Below are 18,201 nucleotides of genomic sequence, written 5' to 3' on the forward strand. Positions count from 1 at the left end.
GCACCAGCATGGTGGGCTTCTGGTGAGAGCTCTCTCCCTGGCTTGTTGGGACAGCTGCCTTCCAACTGTGTCCTCACATGGTGGGGAGAGAGAATAAGATCTTTGTGCTCTACTCTTACAAGGGTACTAATAACCCCATTATAAGGACCCCACTCTCATGACCACCTCTAAACGTCATTGCCTCCCAAAGGCCCTATGGCCAAATACCAATACATTAAGGGTTAGGGCTTCGACATATGAATTTTGAGGGGATGTAACTCCATTTACAGCAAGTACCAAGCCCCTTTCTTAGACACAGGAGAATTTTTGGGCTGCTTAACCTATCCCAGTACCGCCTGCTTTAGACATTTCTTAAGTGAATAATAAAGTCCTTATGGTTTAAACAACTATAAGTAAGGTAGTCTGTAATGTGAAGCTGAAAACACTCCCAGAGAACCCAAGTAGGGACAGTTGCAACTGAGTGACATGGATGCCTGGAAACAACCGTGGTGGGGAAGGGCAGAGGCTCCCTCTGCTAGTGCCCTGTATTAGCCAGCCAGGGGTGAGGGCAAACTATCCCAACCCCTGCTCATGAGGGCCCTCTCAGGAAGTCAATAGTGAAACATTTGTTGAATAAATGCATGAAAGAACAACAACAACAACAACAAAACCAAGGGAAATGGAAGGAGAAATAAAAGGACTTGATGAATTTTTCCCAGCTCTGCAATAGGAAATACCCCAATTGCCTTCCAAACTTTGTATCCTAGGAGTTTATTAAAGCATTCAATATCCATTGGCTCCTACTCTGTGCCATGTGCTTGGAAAGTCAGAATGAGATGGGATTCTGTGCTCAGCTCACCTGCTACCCTGGGGGTCAGATATCTACACAGCCTACTACAATATAAGGATGCAATACAATTGAGCAATACATTTTGCTCATCTGATGAGCAAATTCACTCATTTATTCATTCTTAAATCCAGTCTCAGATGTGAAATGGAAGGCAAGAACCCAAGGGGAGGTTTGCTTGTGGCTGGAGGCTGACTACATCTTCTTCTATCCACCCTACTGAGGACTTGTTCATAAGAGTTGTCTGCTTTGGGTGCAAAGGTCCAGGATTTTAGACTTCTGCCTCAGTCATTGTAGTGGGCTGCCTTGGAAGAGTGTGACTTTGGGAGAGGCTGTTCTCTGCAAGTGAGGCAATCTCTGAGGGGGGCTGACAGCTGAGAGCTCTCTGCTCATAGCACTCCCAGAAGTTGGACAACAAGGCTTTTCTATTTATTTTTTCTTAAGGGGGAGGAGAGAGAAAGGGCAGAAGGAGATGGAGAGAGAGAATCTTCAGCAGGCTCCATGCCCAGCTCGGAGCCTGACATAGGGGTGAATCTCACAACCCTGAGATCATGACCTGAGCCAAAATCAAGAGTTGGACACTTCACTGACTGAGCCCTAACAAGTCTTTTCCTAAAAGGGAATCTGAGTGACGCATTTCTGTGTTCATCAGTCATGAACAAGGGGTCTGGCTTCTCTGACCTATTTCCTATCATTGTTCATCTCACCTGTTTTGCTCCTTACTGTTTCTTGAGCATGTCAGGCACATTCCCATCTCAAGGTCTTTTCCCTTCCTGTTCCTCTGTCTTAATTGCTCCTCCCTTAGATAACGGTATGGAGTTTGCTTTCTCTTCCTTCAGATTTCTGCTGAAGTATCTCCTTATCTGAGAGAACATTCATGACCACCCTAAATAATACACCTTCCTCCGCATGGGGGGGGCGGGGAGAAATATAGATAAATAGACATGGTTGTGTTGCTTATTGATGGACACTCCCACACTATTTTGTGTACTGTTAAATCCTCAGTGCCTAAGACTATACAGTAATAGGCATATAGTAGGCTCTCAACAAATATTTGTTAGAGTCAGATACTGTGCTAGGATCTAAGATAGAAAGGTGAGCAAAAACAGCGATGAACTCTGCCCTCATGGATCTTGACAAAATAACAATCATGCAAGTAAATATAAAGTTGCAGTCATAGATGGGCTAAAATGGAGAGAAATGCGGTGCTAAAAGGGCATATAAAGGGGATTTGACCCTGTCAGGAAGGACGTGGAGAGCTTTGTGAGGAAGTGATATATGAGCTGAAGTCTAAAGGATGGATAGGCTTTGACTAGATGAAGAAAGGTGACAGATTCAAATCTATCTTTGCAAAAGATCACTCTGAACTCATTGGAGAGATTGGATGAGAAAGGGCAATGATGGCCATCTGTAGGATTGTTAGTGTGCTACAGAAATCTTACAGGTGAGGGTGATGGTTGTCTGAATTGAGGGTGGCCCAAGTGGTTGGAAGAAGTATCTGGATTTGAGAATTCTGTGTGAAGTATATAACAGAGGAGGCTTATGGATTTTTTAACAATATTTATTTATTCATGAGAGACAGAGAGAGGCAGAGACACAGGCAGAGGAAGAAGCCGGCTCCCTTGTGGGGTGCCTGATGTGGGACTCAATCTCAGAACCCTGGGATTATGACCTGAACCAAAGGCAGACACTCAATCACCGAGCCACCCAGGTGCCCTGAGGCTTATGGATTATATATGGGAGGTCAAGGAAAAGGGAGGTGACAAAATGGGCTTCTGGTCTTCTGTACAACTGGTTAGAGGATTGGGAGAGAATATTGGAAGAGGAACAGGTTTATTTTGTGTTTGTATCTATATATGGGAGAAGAAAGTGAGAGAGAAGATCTTGACTTTTGACATTTTGATTTTGACGTGTTACTGAGACCTCTAAGATAAGGTGTCAAGTAGAGCATTGGTGATAAGAGTGAAGAGCTCAGAAATGTAGCCTGGGCTGGAGATACAACTTTGTGAGTTGTCTGAATAGGTGGTGTTTTAAGATGTAGAAGTGAATAAGGTTGCCCAGACAGAGGATATTTCAGGTTAAGAGAGAGGTCCTGGGATGGCGTTGAGGAACATCAACATTTTGAGAAGCCTGGGCTTGCAAAAGTGACTGTTGGGACTACTAAAGTGCTGGAGGACAAGGATGATGTAGTGTCACTTCAAAATAGTGTCTCTATTATCACCATATATAAGATACACCAATGTCTTGGGGGTGGTTCAGTTGGTTGAGAGGTTGAGCATCTGACTCTTGATTTTGGCTGAGGTCCTGATCTCAGGCTCCTGAGAATGAACCCCAAGGTGGGCTCCAGGCACCGTGGGGAGTCTGCTTGTCTCCCTCTCCCTCTGCCCCTCTCTCTCTAAAATAAATAAAACAAATCTTAAAAAAAATGATACACTGATGTTGTACGTCCATGTTGTTTTCTAAAAGTCTTCGTTTATTTTAACAGTAAGAATATAATATAGGGTAAAAGATAACTAAAGATTAACAAGACTCTGTTAAAATGAAAGTGTTTCCCGAAGAAAATAATCCTCAGCACTAAAGATTAACAAGACTCTGTTAAAATGAAAGTGTTTCCCGAAGAAAATAATCCTCAGCATTCCTGAAGGAGGATCTAGGAACTGAAAAATACCAACACAAAGGTCAGTGGTGATCTTAGTGATTTATTGCTTTTCGTGCAGGAGACATGAGTTAAAACTTCAGTAGGAAGCCATGAAATGGAAACATTGTGTGTGGGGGGAGGGGGGGGGCGGGGAGCCCAAGAACTATTTTGGGATGGAAATGGTAGAACTGAAAGGTTAGTTGTCCGTGTAAGGATTCCAAGAAATTGGGAAGGAGAGTGAGTCCCAGTAAAGGGCTCGTTTTGAATGTGGACCAGCCCTCCGTGGTGACAGGAGGGGACAGTGGCCGGGGCGCAGACCTAAGTACACTTGTAGGCTCGATATGGGGGAGATGAAGGGATTGCCTTGCATTTTCTCTGTAATGAAAGACCAGAGGTTTAAATCCTTCTCCTTGTAAACTAATCGTTTTGTGCGTGGGTGGATGCGTTAGCTGTCCAACTGTTGCACAGAGAGCTAAATACATACTCCCGTTCACAGCGGTGGCAGTGGCAACCACAGGAGCTTAATTCATTTTTCTTGTCCTGGTGACGTTAAAGCGAACGATGCCCTGATGGCAAGGGAAAGTATTCGCTCCAATCGGGCCCCTAGTATAAGGCGCCTGACAGGCGTGAGGCGTGAGAATCAAGTGGACAGACGTCAGACAGCGGAGGGAACGACATCCACCTGCCCGCTCCTTCTGGTCCAGGACCCGAAGAGTTAAGGCCAACGAGACCTGGCCATCCCTGCTTCCTAGAGGGGCCCCGGCGGAGCCTTGCGGGGGGCGGCTAGAGGGGCTTCCGGTTTCTGTCTTCCGGGCCCGAGAGTTTAGGACCCCGGGTTGGTGGGGTCAGAAGGAGCTGGGGGCTCCTTGCTCCGGGACGGCTGGGCCTGCTGGGGTGCTGGGCGCCTCGTGTGGCCCCCGGAACAGTGAGTCCCTTCTCGGGGGGAAGGGAGCCAAGGGCTGCGGGCTGGAGGAGTGGCCGCTGCACCACGCAGACCGCCGTTTCGGCCCGCAGAGGGGTCGCGCGGTGCGAGGGGCCGAGGGCCAGCGGCTCTCCCCTCCCCCCACCCCCGTCGCCCCCCCGCGCCCCCCCTCGACCCTTAAAGGAGCTTGTCGGCTGAAGAGCATCTGGCCTCCTGGACCTGCACCCCCGCGGGGCGCCCCAGCCTCTGCCACCTGCCCACGGTTCCTAAAGCTGAGCTTCAGGCCGTGCATTTTCTCGGGAAGACTTTCTTATCCTAAGCACCTCTCTGCAGGGCGACATCTCAGGGACGGCCCTGCAATACCATTTGTGGCCTGAGTTTGCTACCGTTTTGCTGAGCCAGTGGTCCTGAGCTCCCCCCTCCCCCCCCCCCCCCCCCCCCCAACTACCAAAGTTAAGCCTTTCTGAGCAGGAAAATTGCTGCACGGGGCTCTGTTACTCTGACTTGTACTTCGTTTGTAAAGACTCGGTTGGAGCTAGATAACTCAGATAGCAAAACATAGTGCTCCCTGTGAACAATTTTCCTTTTTTTTTTTTTGCCCCTTTTAGGTATGTGGGGCGCCCCCCCTCCCCAAACGCTAGGGCTGTTTGTAATTTAGACTAGTTCTATCTTTTCCTGTAACATCCGTAGTTGCTGCGGGTGCTTAGGGAATGCCAGTTCCGTTTGGTATCACGTCTATAGATGCAAATCTTTTTTTTTTTTTTTTTAAATCCAGTTAATGTTTTCCAAAATAAAGGTCCTCTTTGAGATTTATTTGCGGTTTATTTAGGCTTATGTCCAGCTCCGCTTCCTGCTCTGGTTTACTGCAGTGGATTAGAGTGTGAAAGTCCGCATCCGAACAGGCTTGGGACTGAAGTCGGCTCTGCTACTTTCTGGTTGTGTGACGTTGGGAAAGTTTCTTAATGTCTTTTTTCATCTACGTGCGGGTAATTGGTCATAGACCTCCAAGGGCTATTGTAAAAATCAAATGAGAAATATGTGTATTTAGCTCACTTCCTGGCACATAATAGGCAGTGGTAAAGTGAAAGTTACACCTTTTAAAATATTCTTCCAAAACCAGATTTTTTTTGTTTGTTTTCCATGTGTGCCTGTGTACATCCTTATTTGAGGCTCTTGTTTTTCCCAAATAATGCTGTTCTCTATATCCTGAAATGGATTGCAATTACACATATACCTACTTTCCAGTGATAGATCAGCCCCTAATAGTAGGTCAAAAATTGTAATTGGCTCCAGAAGATGAAGTGTAGCCTAAAAGGGGTATTGTGATTATAATAGACAAAGAGTCAAGGAAGAGCTCCCTCATTAGCTTCCCTTTTACATTTAGGGGCTATCGGCTATAATCATTCTAGCTCTGCTTTATCCTATCCTTTTTCTTTTTCCTTTCTTTTCTTTTTTTTTTTACTGGTTATATAAATTCTAACTTTCTTTTGAAATTGAAGTTCAAATGTTTCATCCTCTGTCAAGGGTCAGTTTATTCTTTCTAAACAGGGTGCTTTCTCTTTAGCTTCTTCTTATACTCTCATATCCCTTTTCTTTTTCTTTTTAATGGTGTTATTGTTACCTTTCCCAAAAAATAACCTTGGTGTTTTCAATTAAAAGTGTTTCTAAGTAAACAATGAGTATTAGTGTTTATTCTGTTTTTGAAGTTTGTGCCTCAGACTTGAATGTTAAGATTTAATTTTTTTATTGTTATTTCCTTAGAAGAAGTAAATTGGGTTAACCCTTAATGCAGAACACTTGCATCTGAGATAAGATTTCTTTCCAAAAAGACTTATAAAGACCATGTTTCTTTTTTTCAGTCTGGTGCACAAAACATTTTGTGCCTCTGGTTGTTAGGTTGCAATGGTTGGGGAGGAGAAAGAATACATTTTAGCCAAGGTCCCAAGCATAACCTGTTTCCTTCCACAGGGTTTCTGATCCCCACCTTGGCTGTGACCACTGATGGAGCAAGAGCAAAAACTGTTGGTCTCAGATTCTAGTGGCTTCCAGGAGAGGGAGAGTTTGAAAAGCCCTTTTACAGGTGAGGGATCAAGAAGATTATCTGAATCCACTGGAAATTCAATGTAAGATGTGCCATGGAGTGCTATAGGTTGTGTAGAAAGAACAGGAAATTTGAATGGGACAAACTAATTTGATTCCTGCTCTGTTGCTTACAAGCTTTGTTAACTTTTATAACCTCAATTTTCTTATCTTTAAGAAAAATAAATATCTCATATTTTTTAGGATTAATGAGATACTATATGCCAAGCTATTGTTCTTAATAAATAGTAGGTATCATTGTTATTTCCGTATTTTCTCAGATTTTAAGTAAAGTATTGCCAAGTTTTCACTTTAGAATGTGTCTTACTCAGTTTCTCCCCTACTCAGATCCCCTTTTTTAAGTCTTCTAGAATAAAGCTTAATGTTTTTAGATCAGTAATCCCCTTTGGCAATTGCTGACAGCTGTTTAAATACTTCCTTACTGTTATTAAGCACAGAAAAATTCACCTGCTTCTAATCAACAGTAGAAAAAGTAAAACTAGCTTTAAACACTTTTTTTAATATAAAAGAATTTTTAAGTTTTTACTTTGTTATTCCCTCCCTTCCACTGCAATTCAGAATTTCTTTCCCTGGTAGAGACTAGGGAATATGTTTAGAATATTTGTTTATTCTTACAGGAGGTGAAAGTAAGAATAATTTGGAAACTGTTCAACACCATAACTCCAAGGCAGAGAAAGAGAAAGCCTCAAAATGGTCTAAAGGAGATGGTCTGCAAAATTGTAAGCATGAGGATACAAAAGAAATTCCATTGACATGGTCCCAAGGAAATGAGATCTGGTGTAATGATTCCTATGAGAATGATGGCAAGTCAGAGAATCAGGGAAATTCTAAAGGAAAAGAAGAAAAACCCAGTCACGGGGGATGGGACCCAGGGGAACACTGCAGTGCCTCTGTCCAGCAGAATTCGACCTTCAAAGACAAACCCTATAAATGTTCTGAATGTTGGAAAAGCTTCAACAACAGTTCCCATTTGCGTATTCACCAGAGGACCCACTCAGGAGAAAAACCTTATAAATGCTCTGAGTGTGGGAAATGCTTCAGTAACAGCTCTCACCTGATTCAACATCTGCGAACACACACAGGAGAGAAGCCCTACCAGTGTGCTGAATGTGGGAAAAGCTTCAGCAATACCTCCCATCTAATTATCCATGAGAGGACTCACACGGGAGAGAAACCCTATAAATGTCCTGAGTGTGGAAAGAGCTTTAGTAGCAGCTCCCACCTTATTCAGCACCACAGATCACATACTGGTGAAAAACCATATGAATGTCCTGTTTGTGGGAAATGCTTCAGCCACAGTTATGTCCTGATAGAACATCAGAGGATTCACAGTGGAGAAAAACCTTATAAGTGCCCTGACTGTGGAAAGAGTTTTAGTCAGAGTTCTAGCCTGATTCGCCACCAGCGGACACACACAGGCGAGAAACCCTACAAGTGTTTTGAGTGTGGAAAAAGCTTTGGTTGTAATTCGACTCTCATAAAGCATCAGCGAATTCATACTGGAGAAAAACCATATCAGTGTACAGAATGCGGGAAGAGTTTCAGTCGAAGTTCCAACCTAATCACACACCGGAAAACCCATGCAGGAGGAAAGCCCTATGAAAGTTCTGAATACGAAGAAAGTTTGAGTCAGAACTGTAGTGTGATAGAAGACTGCAGAATCCAGCCTGGGGAGAAGCCATACAAATGTTGCGAATGTGGAAAGCGTTTTGGCCTCAGCTCCCATCTTATTAGACATCAGAGAACACACACGGGAGAAAAACCTTACAGGTGTTCAGAGTGTTGGAAGACTTTTAGTCAGAGCTCCACCCTGGTGATTCACCAAAGGACACACACAGGAGAGAGACCTTACAAGTGTCCTGAGTGTGGTGAGTGCTTCAGTCAGAGCTTTAATCTTATCAGGCACCGGAGAACTCACATGGGAGAAAAACCTTACAAATGCAGTGACTGTGATAAATGCTTCAGCAGAAGTGCCTATCTCAATCAGCATAGGAAAACTCACATAGAAAAGTCTTTCGAGTCTCCTGAAGTTGAAGCTTTTCCTCATGGGTGGACTTGGAAAAACTGTCCAGCGGAAATAGCCCTCATCTCTTTTTCGGTCCCAAACCCATCTTCCTCTTGAGTCCCAAAGCCTGTTTATTTATTTATTTTTTCCTTTTCTTAGTGGACCATTACAATTAAGGTGTTGCTGCGAAGTTTATTTGGTGTGTTTGCCATAATGTCTGAAAAAAGTTAACCTCCCAGGTTAGAGAATGTGAAGGCCCTGGTCCCCTGTTCATTACATCTGCCCAGTGAGAGATGCTGCCAATGAATGAGAAGAAATGTTTTTTGATTAAGGTAAAATTGGAATAGCTTGAAAGGAAAATATAAAGAGAATTCCTGGAAATAAGGACATCTGAGAGCTTGAACCTGAGCTAGTCGTTGAATTTCCCTATTTCCTCTTGCCTGATTGGGTGGCAATAATTTGTTACTGGCCTCAGGGATTTATCCAGAGAAAGATTCTTTTTGAACAATTAATGTGAGTTCTTGGCTGTTTTGGTAGCTCTTAAGACTCAGTTTTTTATTTTTTAAAAGATTTTATTTATTCTTGAGAGACACAGAAAGGCAGAGACACAGGCAGAGGGAGAAGCAGGCTTCATGCAGGGAGCCTACGTGGGGCTCGATCCGGGTGTCCAGGATCACGCCCTGGGCTGAAGGTGGCGCTAAACTGCTGAGCCATCCAGGCTGCCCAAGACTCAGTCTTTTTTTTTTTTTTTTTTTTAAGATTTTGTTTATTTATTCATGAGACACAGAGAGGCAGAGGGAGAAGCAGGCTTCATGGAGGGAGCCTGACATGGGACTCGATTCCGGGTCTCCAGGATCATGCCCTGGGCTGAAGATGGTGCTAAACTGCTGGGCCACCCGGGCTGCCCAAGACTCAGTTTTTAAATGCATTTTTATTTGCTGAAAATAAACCATTGGATTTAGAACTGTATTGTCTAATACAATAGTCACTAGCCACATGTGGATATTTAAGTAAATTTATATGAAGATCATATGAAATTTAAAATCTGGTTCCTGGGGATCCCTGGGTGGCGCAGCGGTTTGGCGCCTGCCTTTGGCCCAGGGCGCGATCCTGGAGACCCGGGATCGAGTCCCACATCGGGCTCCCGGTGCATGGAGCCTGCTTCTCCCTCTGCCTGTGTCTCTGCGCCTCTCTCTCTGTGTGACTATCATAAATAAATAAAAATTAAAAAAAAAATAAATTTAAAATCTGGTTCCTTAGTTGCCCTAACCACTCAAGCACTCAAGAGCCACACATACCTGGTGGCTGCTGCTGTATGGGATAGCATATAAAGTTCCTTCTTTTAAGATTATTACTCTTTTTAAAAAGATTTTGTTTATTTATTAATGAGACGCAGAGAGAGAGGCAGAGATATAGGCAGAGGTAGAAGCAGGCTCCCTGCAGGGAGCCCGATGTGGGATCTGATCCCAGGGTTATCACACTCTGAGCCGAAGGCAGTTTTCAACCACCAAGCCACCCAGGCATTCCTCAAGATGATTATTCTTGGCATACTCATAAAGATTTCTTATAAGACTGTAGGAAATGTGCTATGAGGTTTCTGCTCTCCAAGAGGAATTGCAACATAGAGTGGAAATGGGATAGAGGTACTTGGTCGAGAGATTGGCCCATCCTAATGCTTGTATGTCTTATGTTCAGCTGTCTTGGTAATCTAGTGATATGATCCCATGGTCTTGGCCAAAACCAGATTAAGAGGTAGAATTCTTGAATTCTGTTTTAAGAATTTTTGACCAATAGTCTTTTCCCCTTAGTTTTCTCATTACATAATTCTTGGTTAGATCAGATCCTGGGTTCTTTTTCTAATAATTAACCCTCTGCATCTGAGCCATGTGCAGGGACAGTTTGCTATTGAGATTCCTTAGTTCCAGTCTTGATGGTTTTCTTTTGCCTCCTGACTTACCGGGTGTGTGGATCTTCCCTGTTTGTCCAGTGGGAATGAGGATTTGTCAAGCATTAAGTTATTTCCTATGCTCTTAGCCCCTATTTTTTCCTGCCAGTGCAAGGAGTAGATGTGTAGCGAGGTTGAGACTCCTGAATTGCTCAGGATTTCTAGTCTCATTTTTGAATTCAAACTATATTTTATGAAGACTATGTGGAAATACAGATTAGGAATGTAGAGCCAGAAAGGGTTCATTAGAGTTGCTGCAAAGGGCTGTAGCTGGCAGATAACTGAATTGCATGGGGAATATTTCTTTTTTCATGATCGTAGTATGCCTGATACTGGTGAGGCAGTTACGTCATTTTGTATTGTTACAGGATTGAAAAGTAAAGCAAAAGTTAACAAAAGACTTAAGAAGCATTTGGGGTGATTTTCTGCTTTTGAAAAGAAGGAAAACATAATTGGGTGGCATTGGCTTTTATGTGACCCTCACCTAGGCTGCTTTTTACCTTTGTATGTTAGGAAGGATTGTCCAAATTATCTCCAATTGTACTATCTGAGGACAATTGTTTTCAGTAACTTTTTACCACAGACAACTAAGAGTCTGATTACTGTTTGATAATTAAATTTGGGCATTTGCTATTGGGGCCAAAATTCAGTGGCAAGGCAGGAGCTATTGGGGTGGTGTACCATCATCAACCACAGTATGTGTGGCAAGTGGCCACTCTACCTGCTTCTTCATCTGTAAAGCAGGGATAATGGCTGTCTCATGGGGTTCTGTAAAGATTAAATAAATGTTTGCAAAGCAGCTAGCACAGTACTTATGTCTAAATACACGGTAATTGGTTTTTATTGATTGAAATAAGTTGAAAAATGTCCTCCCCATATTTGCAGAAGTAGCAGTACTACCCCAACTTAGTCCTACTTGTGAATTCTTTATGACCAACTTCAGGAACTCTGCAGAATAAGGCTCAAAAATCACATAACTATATAGGGTTTCAAGTTTGCAGGCTTTTGAAAACCCATTTATTTTATTTGGCTAATTGGATTTTTTGTCATTCTTAAAGGATTCAGTTTAAGTCAGGAAAGAACAAAATAGCAAATTCAACTTAAGTTAATTCCTGTCTGAAGAGACTAACAACAGGTATAATTTATATCCTATCAGCATCACCTACTCTATGTATTATAATTGGCCATGATTACAAAAAACCTGTTTCACAAACCTCAATGTCTATAAACATCTATGTCTATAGAATCATATATGTTCACATTTTAGATGGGTTAAGGTAGGCTCCATGAGTAAAATGATTTAGTAAGCATTATTGTCTCTTTAGATTGAAAACTAAGAAAACAGAAGAGAGATTTTTCACTTATGAGGAGAACATAATAGTTAATAATATTTGATGCTTTTGCCTCAATTTCATTGATCAGCAGGTAGATTTTCTTATGTAGCTCCCCAAGAAGTAAATATTCTGTATTCTTTATTTTTCTTGCCAGCACAAAGAATAAAGCATTCTTTTTTAAAAAAAGATTTTGTTTATTTATTTGAGAGAGAGAGAGGGAGCACGAGCAGGGGGAGGGGCAGAGGGAGAAGCAGACTCCCCATGAACAGGGAGCCTGATGTGGGGCTCAATCCCAAGCCCCTGGGATCATGACCTAAGCTGTAGGCGAATGCTTAACCCACTGAGCCACCCAGGCCCCCAGTAAAGCATTCTTATTTAAGTGATTTGTTTCATAGTTTCTTTTTAACTAAAGGGAAGACTCATATCTTTTTTTCCTACTCAGAGAAGAGGCTTATATTTTTTTCCCTTCAGTAGAATGAGGAAATCCATGTCAATGCATATACTCACAAACGTAGTGGTAAATTCACTCCCTACCTGCTGTAGAGTCTACCAGAAGGCATGCAAACAGTGAGTTTCTTATCCTAGTACCTGAGGTGAAGATTTGCTCCCATCATTCCAAGTCATCCAAATTAGATCTACCAAATGCGTCTTTTCCTTAGTGCTGTATGAATTTCCTCATTGATGGTGAGAGGTAGTGGAATATGGTTTGTGACTATTGCCCCTCATATATTAGTCCAGCATGTTCATCTTTGACAGTCTCACTTTCTGAAATCATGGTAGTGACAAAACTGTTATTGTTTCTTGATTCTGTATTTGGGTTTATATAATTCCTTTCAAGCAGTATAGTCGGTCATTCATTCAAAAAAATTTACCCGATGCCTAATATGTGTTTAGCAGAAGTTCAAATGACCTTGGGAGGGACAAATGTAAGTAAAGACAGGAAAATTGTGCAGCTTTTCAGATGACTGACATCTTGCCAACTTCTGAACTATAATTTATGCTGAACCCTCTGTCTTCAAATCTAATAATTTGATAATCCAGGAAGCTAGAAATCACAGTATATTAAAATGGGTTAGGTTTGCTCTGTGAAAACACAAGCTTAGTGAAGTTAGACACAGTGCTTTGCACATAGTGGTTCTCAGTAGTTATGGAGTGGATGTCCAATGCTCACATGTTTTAAGCTAATGCCCAAGAGTATGCTCTTCCAGCATATGCCTTCCCATTAGACTGTCAGTTCCTTGAGTGTAGAGAACACTACATCTGAAACTAATGATGTACTATATGTTGGCTAATTGAATTTAAATAAAATTTTTTTTTTAAAAAAGAACTACTTGGACTTTTCCTCCTGGGTCGCAGGCACAATTACAGTAGATGGCGCTAGAAGCTGCTCTAAGATCTAGGGTAGTGATAATGATGCCCAAAATTGTGAAGTACTAGGAGGAAAAATGGTTGGGAAAAGGGCTGGCTACTTAGTGCAGTACCTCCCGTCACCTGATTCAGAGAATGCACCCCAAATCTAGGAGATGAAGGTAAATTCAGGTTTGGCAAGTGGTTGAATACCTTTTTGTTTGTAAAATTGATGTCGTAAAAAAAGCACACTGGAAGCTTACAAAAATACCAGGTGACACCACTCAGAAGACTAGAATCCTCATCCTGCCCATCCTACTGCCAGCCACAATTCAGTGAAAAACTTGTATTGTCAGCTGCAGGGATCGATGTTTTACTGCCACACTGTTGGGGGGTGGGGTAGTGGAGAAATGTAAGGTGTGGTCATTACCATCACCAGAGGCTACACCTGGTCACTCCTACTAATTCTTCAAACCTCAGCTTAAGCATAACTTCTGGTAGGCCTTCCTTGACCTCCAGGTTACTTTATATCTTCTTACCCTCCGATACATTTACTTGCTCTTTTTTTTTTTTTTTTGGATGCATAGCACATCCTTAATTACTTGTATGCTACTATCTTCTCCATTAAACTCTGAACCCCCAAATGACAGGTACTGTGTCTTCTTGGTGCAGTGCTCTACTCCTAACACCAAGCACAGTGCCTGACACAAAGTAGACACTTGATATGTGTTTATTCCATTGAACTACCTTGATGTATATACTGTGGCTTTATGAGCAGTATTCAAGAAGAAAAAGAAAATGACAACAAAGGTTCAAATTCCAACTAGAATTTACAAAAGATTAAGCACCAAGGGGATGCAGAACAATTAAATGACTGGCATTAAAAATCTTTATGGACTGGGTGAAAGGTGAGCAAGTAACTCTTGAACATTTTGATATAATATGTGACAAAAACATTAATGGAAAAGGAATTGCTCAGTTTGTACCAAAAAAAATATAAAATGAAGAAAATTGACAATTTTAAATCGGTGACTGCTATGGCACAGAGGTGGAGTTACAAAGAGAGATGATTGGTCTGGGTCTTTTTTTTTTTATTAAGATTTTATTTATTTATGAAAGAGAGACACAGGCAGAGGGAGAAGCAGGCCCCATGCAGGGACCCTGATGTGGGACTCAATCCCGGGTCCCCAGGATCAGGGGCTAAACCACTGAGCCACCCAGGGATCCCTGGTCTGGGTCTTTAACAATGGATAATTGAAGAAGGGAGGCCAAGGCTTTTCCTTGAATTGAGAATGGCACTTGAAAAGGCCTAAGTCCAGTCCTGACGTGCCAAATTAGGGTAATAGGGAGAGCAGAGGCATCAGTGCAAGATCAGATACGTTCTTTGTTTTAAGGTAACTAGATCTTTGTATGGGGTGAAAAAAATGCATTCTAGCCAGACAATCCCAGATTCCTGAACCAGATTTTCTTTCTTTCTTTTTCTCTTCTCTTCTCTTCTCTTCTCTTCTCTTCTCTTCTCTTCTCTTCTCTTCTCTTCTCTTCTTCTCTTCTCTTCTCTCTTTCAGAGAGAGAGCACACCAGCAGGAGGGGCAGAAGGAGAGAGAATCCTTAGCCAACTCCACATTGAGCACAGAGCCCAACATAGGCCTCTGTCTCACAACCATGGGATCATGACCTGAGCTGACACCAAGAGGCTTTAAGGCAGCACCACCCAAGTGCCTCTGACCCAGATTCTCTGAGCTTGGATTCCAGCTCTGCTACTTACTAGCTGTGTGACCACTTTTCTGTGTATCAGTTTCCTTATCTGTAGAATGGGGTTAAAAACAGTACCTTCCTCATAGTGTGATTGTGAGGACAAAAAGAGCTAATCTATGAAAAAAGGCATTGAGAATGCTGACTATACTCTTAACTCTTGTAATGATTACAAAGTATTTTTTCAAAACAAATCTAAAGGCTCAGTTGGTTAAGCATCTGCCTTCGGCTCAGGTCATGATCCCAGGGTCCTGGGATTGGAGCCCCACTTTGAGCTCAGCTTGCTTCTCCCTCTCTCTCTATCCCTCTCCCCCACTGCCCACGTGTGTTTTCTCTTGCTAGCTCTGCTCTTTCTCTCTCTCAAATAAATCATCTTTAAAAAAAAATCTAACATGGTGCTTTATTAAAAATTATACATCCTGATAAAGTTTTTCCAAATGATAGTAGGCTGATTAACCTTTATCAAATCTGTTAGTGTAAGAATTCACTACACTAAATTCACTACACGAACAGAAAAAATATACATATATATCAGTATATGCTTAAAAAGATTTGATTTTTTAAAATGGAGAAATTATAACCATCCTCTTTAAGATTGAAACATTAGAAATAATCCTACTAAAATCAAGAATCATAACGGAAAACCTGATATCCCCAGCACTCTTCAGTATTGTGCTTCAGATCCTCATCAGTATAACAATATGAGAAAAATAATCAAGAGGCATAAATATTAGAAAGTAAGCCAATTCTAGGTCTACCTGTACTCAAATCTCCTAAAATAGCTCATGCTATGCTCTGATTCACAGGTGGCCTGATCCCTGCAGGCTGTGTTTCTCAAACTTGCTTTTCTTTTTTTTTTTTTATTTTTTTAATTTTTTTTTATTTTTATTTTTTTTCAAACTTGCTTTTCAAATGGTGTCTAGCCAATAAGTGAGAAGCCCCTAGTGGGAGGTTGGGCCCTGGGGGGAAGAGAAGACTCGATATTTCTCCTACTTCCTCTTGGCCTCCTACAGCTTCATGGCTGCAGCTGTCTCCAGCATGACTCCTACTCCCACCAGACAGGTCCACCAGGCTTCCGGTTTCTTTGGAGTCACCTGGTCTCCAAAGTCTCCTTACACTGCTTCTTCCCAATTACAAAGTATTTTTCATGGACTTTCTCTATAGTTTATTACTTTCTGCCAGTTAGTGGCTGATTTGTGTCATATTTCATTGCATTTGCTTCAGGACTGAGTGGCAGATATTTGTTTTGTTTTTTAAGATTTTATTTATTCATAGAGACAGAGAGAGAGGGGCGGAGACACAGGCAGAGGGAGAAGCAGGATCCATACAGGAAGCCTGACGTGGGACTCGATCCCGGGTCTTCAGGATCACACCCCAGGCTGCAGGCAGCACTAAACCGGTGCACCACCTGCGCTGCCCAGATATTTGTTTTTGAATGAGTGGAGCCATGCCAAGATTTAAACATCCTTGTGATCGTTACCTACTTAATAAGAAAAGAAAAATCCTCCTATGCTAATTCCAAGTACGGGGTAGTCCAGTAACATCCTGGTGATACTGTATTCTCATCTGTTAAGAGTCAGCTGCTCAAGCCTTCCATTAGCAATATAGGAACCAACAAGCAGTTTATTGGATAATTTAGCTTTAAGAAAACTATTTCCCACACGTCAAATTGTGTGGGAAAATTTGATGTAAATTTTAAATTTGATGTATATTTCAAACAGGCAAATTTGTGGATTCCAGTGAGGATTGTTGTCAGGGAAAGAATTAAAGTCTTGATTTTATAATGGAGGAATGTTAAAGCAGTGATAATTTTAACAAAGAATATTGAGGAACACAAGATTTGGAGACCAGGAGCTTAACTTGATTTCATCAGGTATCAGCTGTGATCTGGCCAAGCCACTTCACCTAAGTTTCATTTTTGTTATTTGGGGGTTAGATGATGCCTGTGAAAGTATTTAGACACAATTATTTTTATCAGCAAGTAAGACATTTATTTGGGGTGAAAAATGAGGACAGATGCCATACTCCTTTTTTCCCAAGGTTTTAGTTTTTTGAGAGCGAGCAGGGGCCGGGGGAGGGGCAGAGGAGCCCCCCCTGAGGCTGGACCCCAGAGTCCTGACATCATGACCTGAGCCCGAGACAGACCCTTAACCCACTAAGCACCCGGGTGCACCGCCGATACCACACTTTTTTTTTTAAGATTTATTTATTTATTCATGAGAGACACACACACACACACACACACACACACACACACAGAGTGAGAGAGAGGCAGAGGCCCAGGCAGAGGGAGAAGCAGGCTCCACGCAGGGGGCCCGACGTGGGGCTCGATCCCGGGTCTCCCGGGCCAGGCCCCGGGCTGCAGGCGGCGCTCAGCCGCTGCGCACGCAGGGATCCCCGACACCCCACTTTCTTAAACGCAGTGAGGTGTTAGAGGATGTAAGGATTCGACCTCAGGAAGCGGTTGCCCGCTCCCCCTAAAGGCTGACTGGCCTTCGTCTCGTCCGAGGTCACAAAGCAGGTGAGTGGCCGCCAGAGCCGGCAGGTTTCCAGTTTCTCGTCACTTGGCCTTCCCTCCCACTAGCCACCACCATCACCCTTCATCCTCCGGCCCGTCCCGGGTCCCGGACGCAGGTGTGCGGGGAGCGTGCCGGGTGCTGCGCGCGCCGGAGCCCAGCCGCGGCCCTGGCGGGAGAGGCCCCGGGCCCCGGGCCGGATCCGAACCAGCCTGTGCTCGGCGCAGCCCTGGGAATCCGAGGGGCCCCCGGTTTCCTAGCCAGGGCCGCCTCTCGTCCTCCCGTTTTCGTTCCCCTCGAACGCGCGTCCTGGACACGGTCCGGGGAGGGAAGCGCTGCCCGCGGCGCCTCCGATCCGAGCCGCGGCTCCGGGCGCAGCACAGAGCACCGCTGACTCCGGCCGAGGGGGCCAGGGGCCGCGGCGCGATGCGCGTCGTGGGGCGCGGGGGACCCGCCCGCCCTCTCCTCCCCGCCTTCCTCCCCACACGCGTCTGCCCGACTCGTTCTTGCCCACGTCCGGCCCGACGCGCCACGTCCCGCTGCCCTGTGCGGTCCCGCTCCCGGACCCCGCTCCGCCAACGCCCGCGGGACGGACGGCACCGCCTCCGCTCAGGCGGCGGCTCCGGGGGGCGAGGCGGCCGGGGCCGGGGCCGGGGCCGGGGCAACCCACCGACGGGCCCAGGGCAGGGCGCCACCGCCCCCCGCGCCCCGCGCCCCGCGCCCCACGCCCCCACCCCACACCACGCAACATCGCCCTAGCGCCTCACCCGGCGACGCCGCGCGGGCCGCGCCGCCCGCCATTGGCCAAACGCGACA

General features: G+C 44.1%; 1 protein-coding gene across 2 annotated transcripts; it reads left to right on the forward strand.

The window, feature by feature from the left end:
- Positions 1-4,270: 4,270 nt before the first annotated feature.
- Positions 4,271-11,956, forward strand: ZNF572 (zinc finger protein 572). 2 transcript variants are annotated; one of them, XM_072774471.1, is made up of 4 exons: positions 4,280-4,389; positions 5,216-5,372; positions 6,355-6,466; positions 7,104-11,956. In XM_072774471.1, exons 3-4 carry the CDS (start codon positions 6,388-6,390, stop codon positions 8,606-8,608), a joined length of 1,584 nt encoding a protein of 527 aa, XP_072630572.1. In that variant the 5' UTR covers positions 4,280-4,389; positions 5,216-5,372; positions 6,355-6,387; the 3' UTR covers positions 8,609-11,956. The 2 variants fall into 2 exon arrangements, with proteins under 2 accessions (XP_072630571.1, XP_072630572.1); XM_072774470.1 differs by lacking the exon at positions 5,216-5,372 and having other exon boundaries at positions 4,271-4,389.
- Positions 11,957-18,201: the final 6,245 nt, after the last annotated feature.

The sequence above is a fragment of the Canis lupus genome, chromosome 14, assembly GCF_048164855.1.
Source record: "Canis lupus baileyi chromosome 14, mCanLup2.hap1, whole genome shotgun sequence".
Lineage (NCBI taxonomy): Eukaryota > Metazoa > Chordata > Mammalia > Carnivora > Canidae > Canis > Canis lupus.

What these genes read in the sequence shown, in the direction of transcription:
- ZNF572 (XM_072774470.1), top strand. Translation starts at nt 6,388, where the DNA reads ATGGAGCAAGAGCAAAAACTGTTGGTCTCAGATTCTAGTGGCTTCCAG. An exon ending in TTTGAAAAGCCCTTTTACAG is followed by an intron (nt 6,467 to 7,103) that starts GTGAGGGATCAA and finishes TTATTCTTACAG; the next exon opens with GAGGTGAAAGTAAGAATAAT.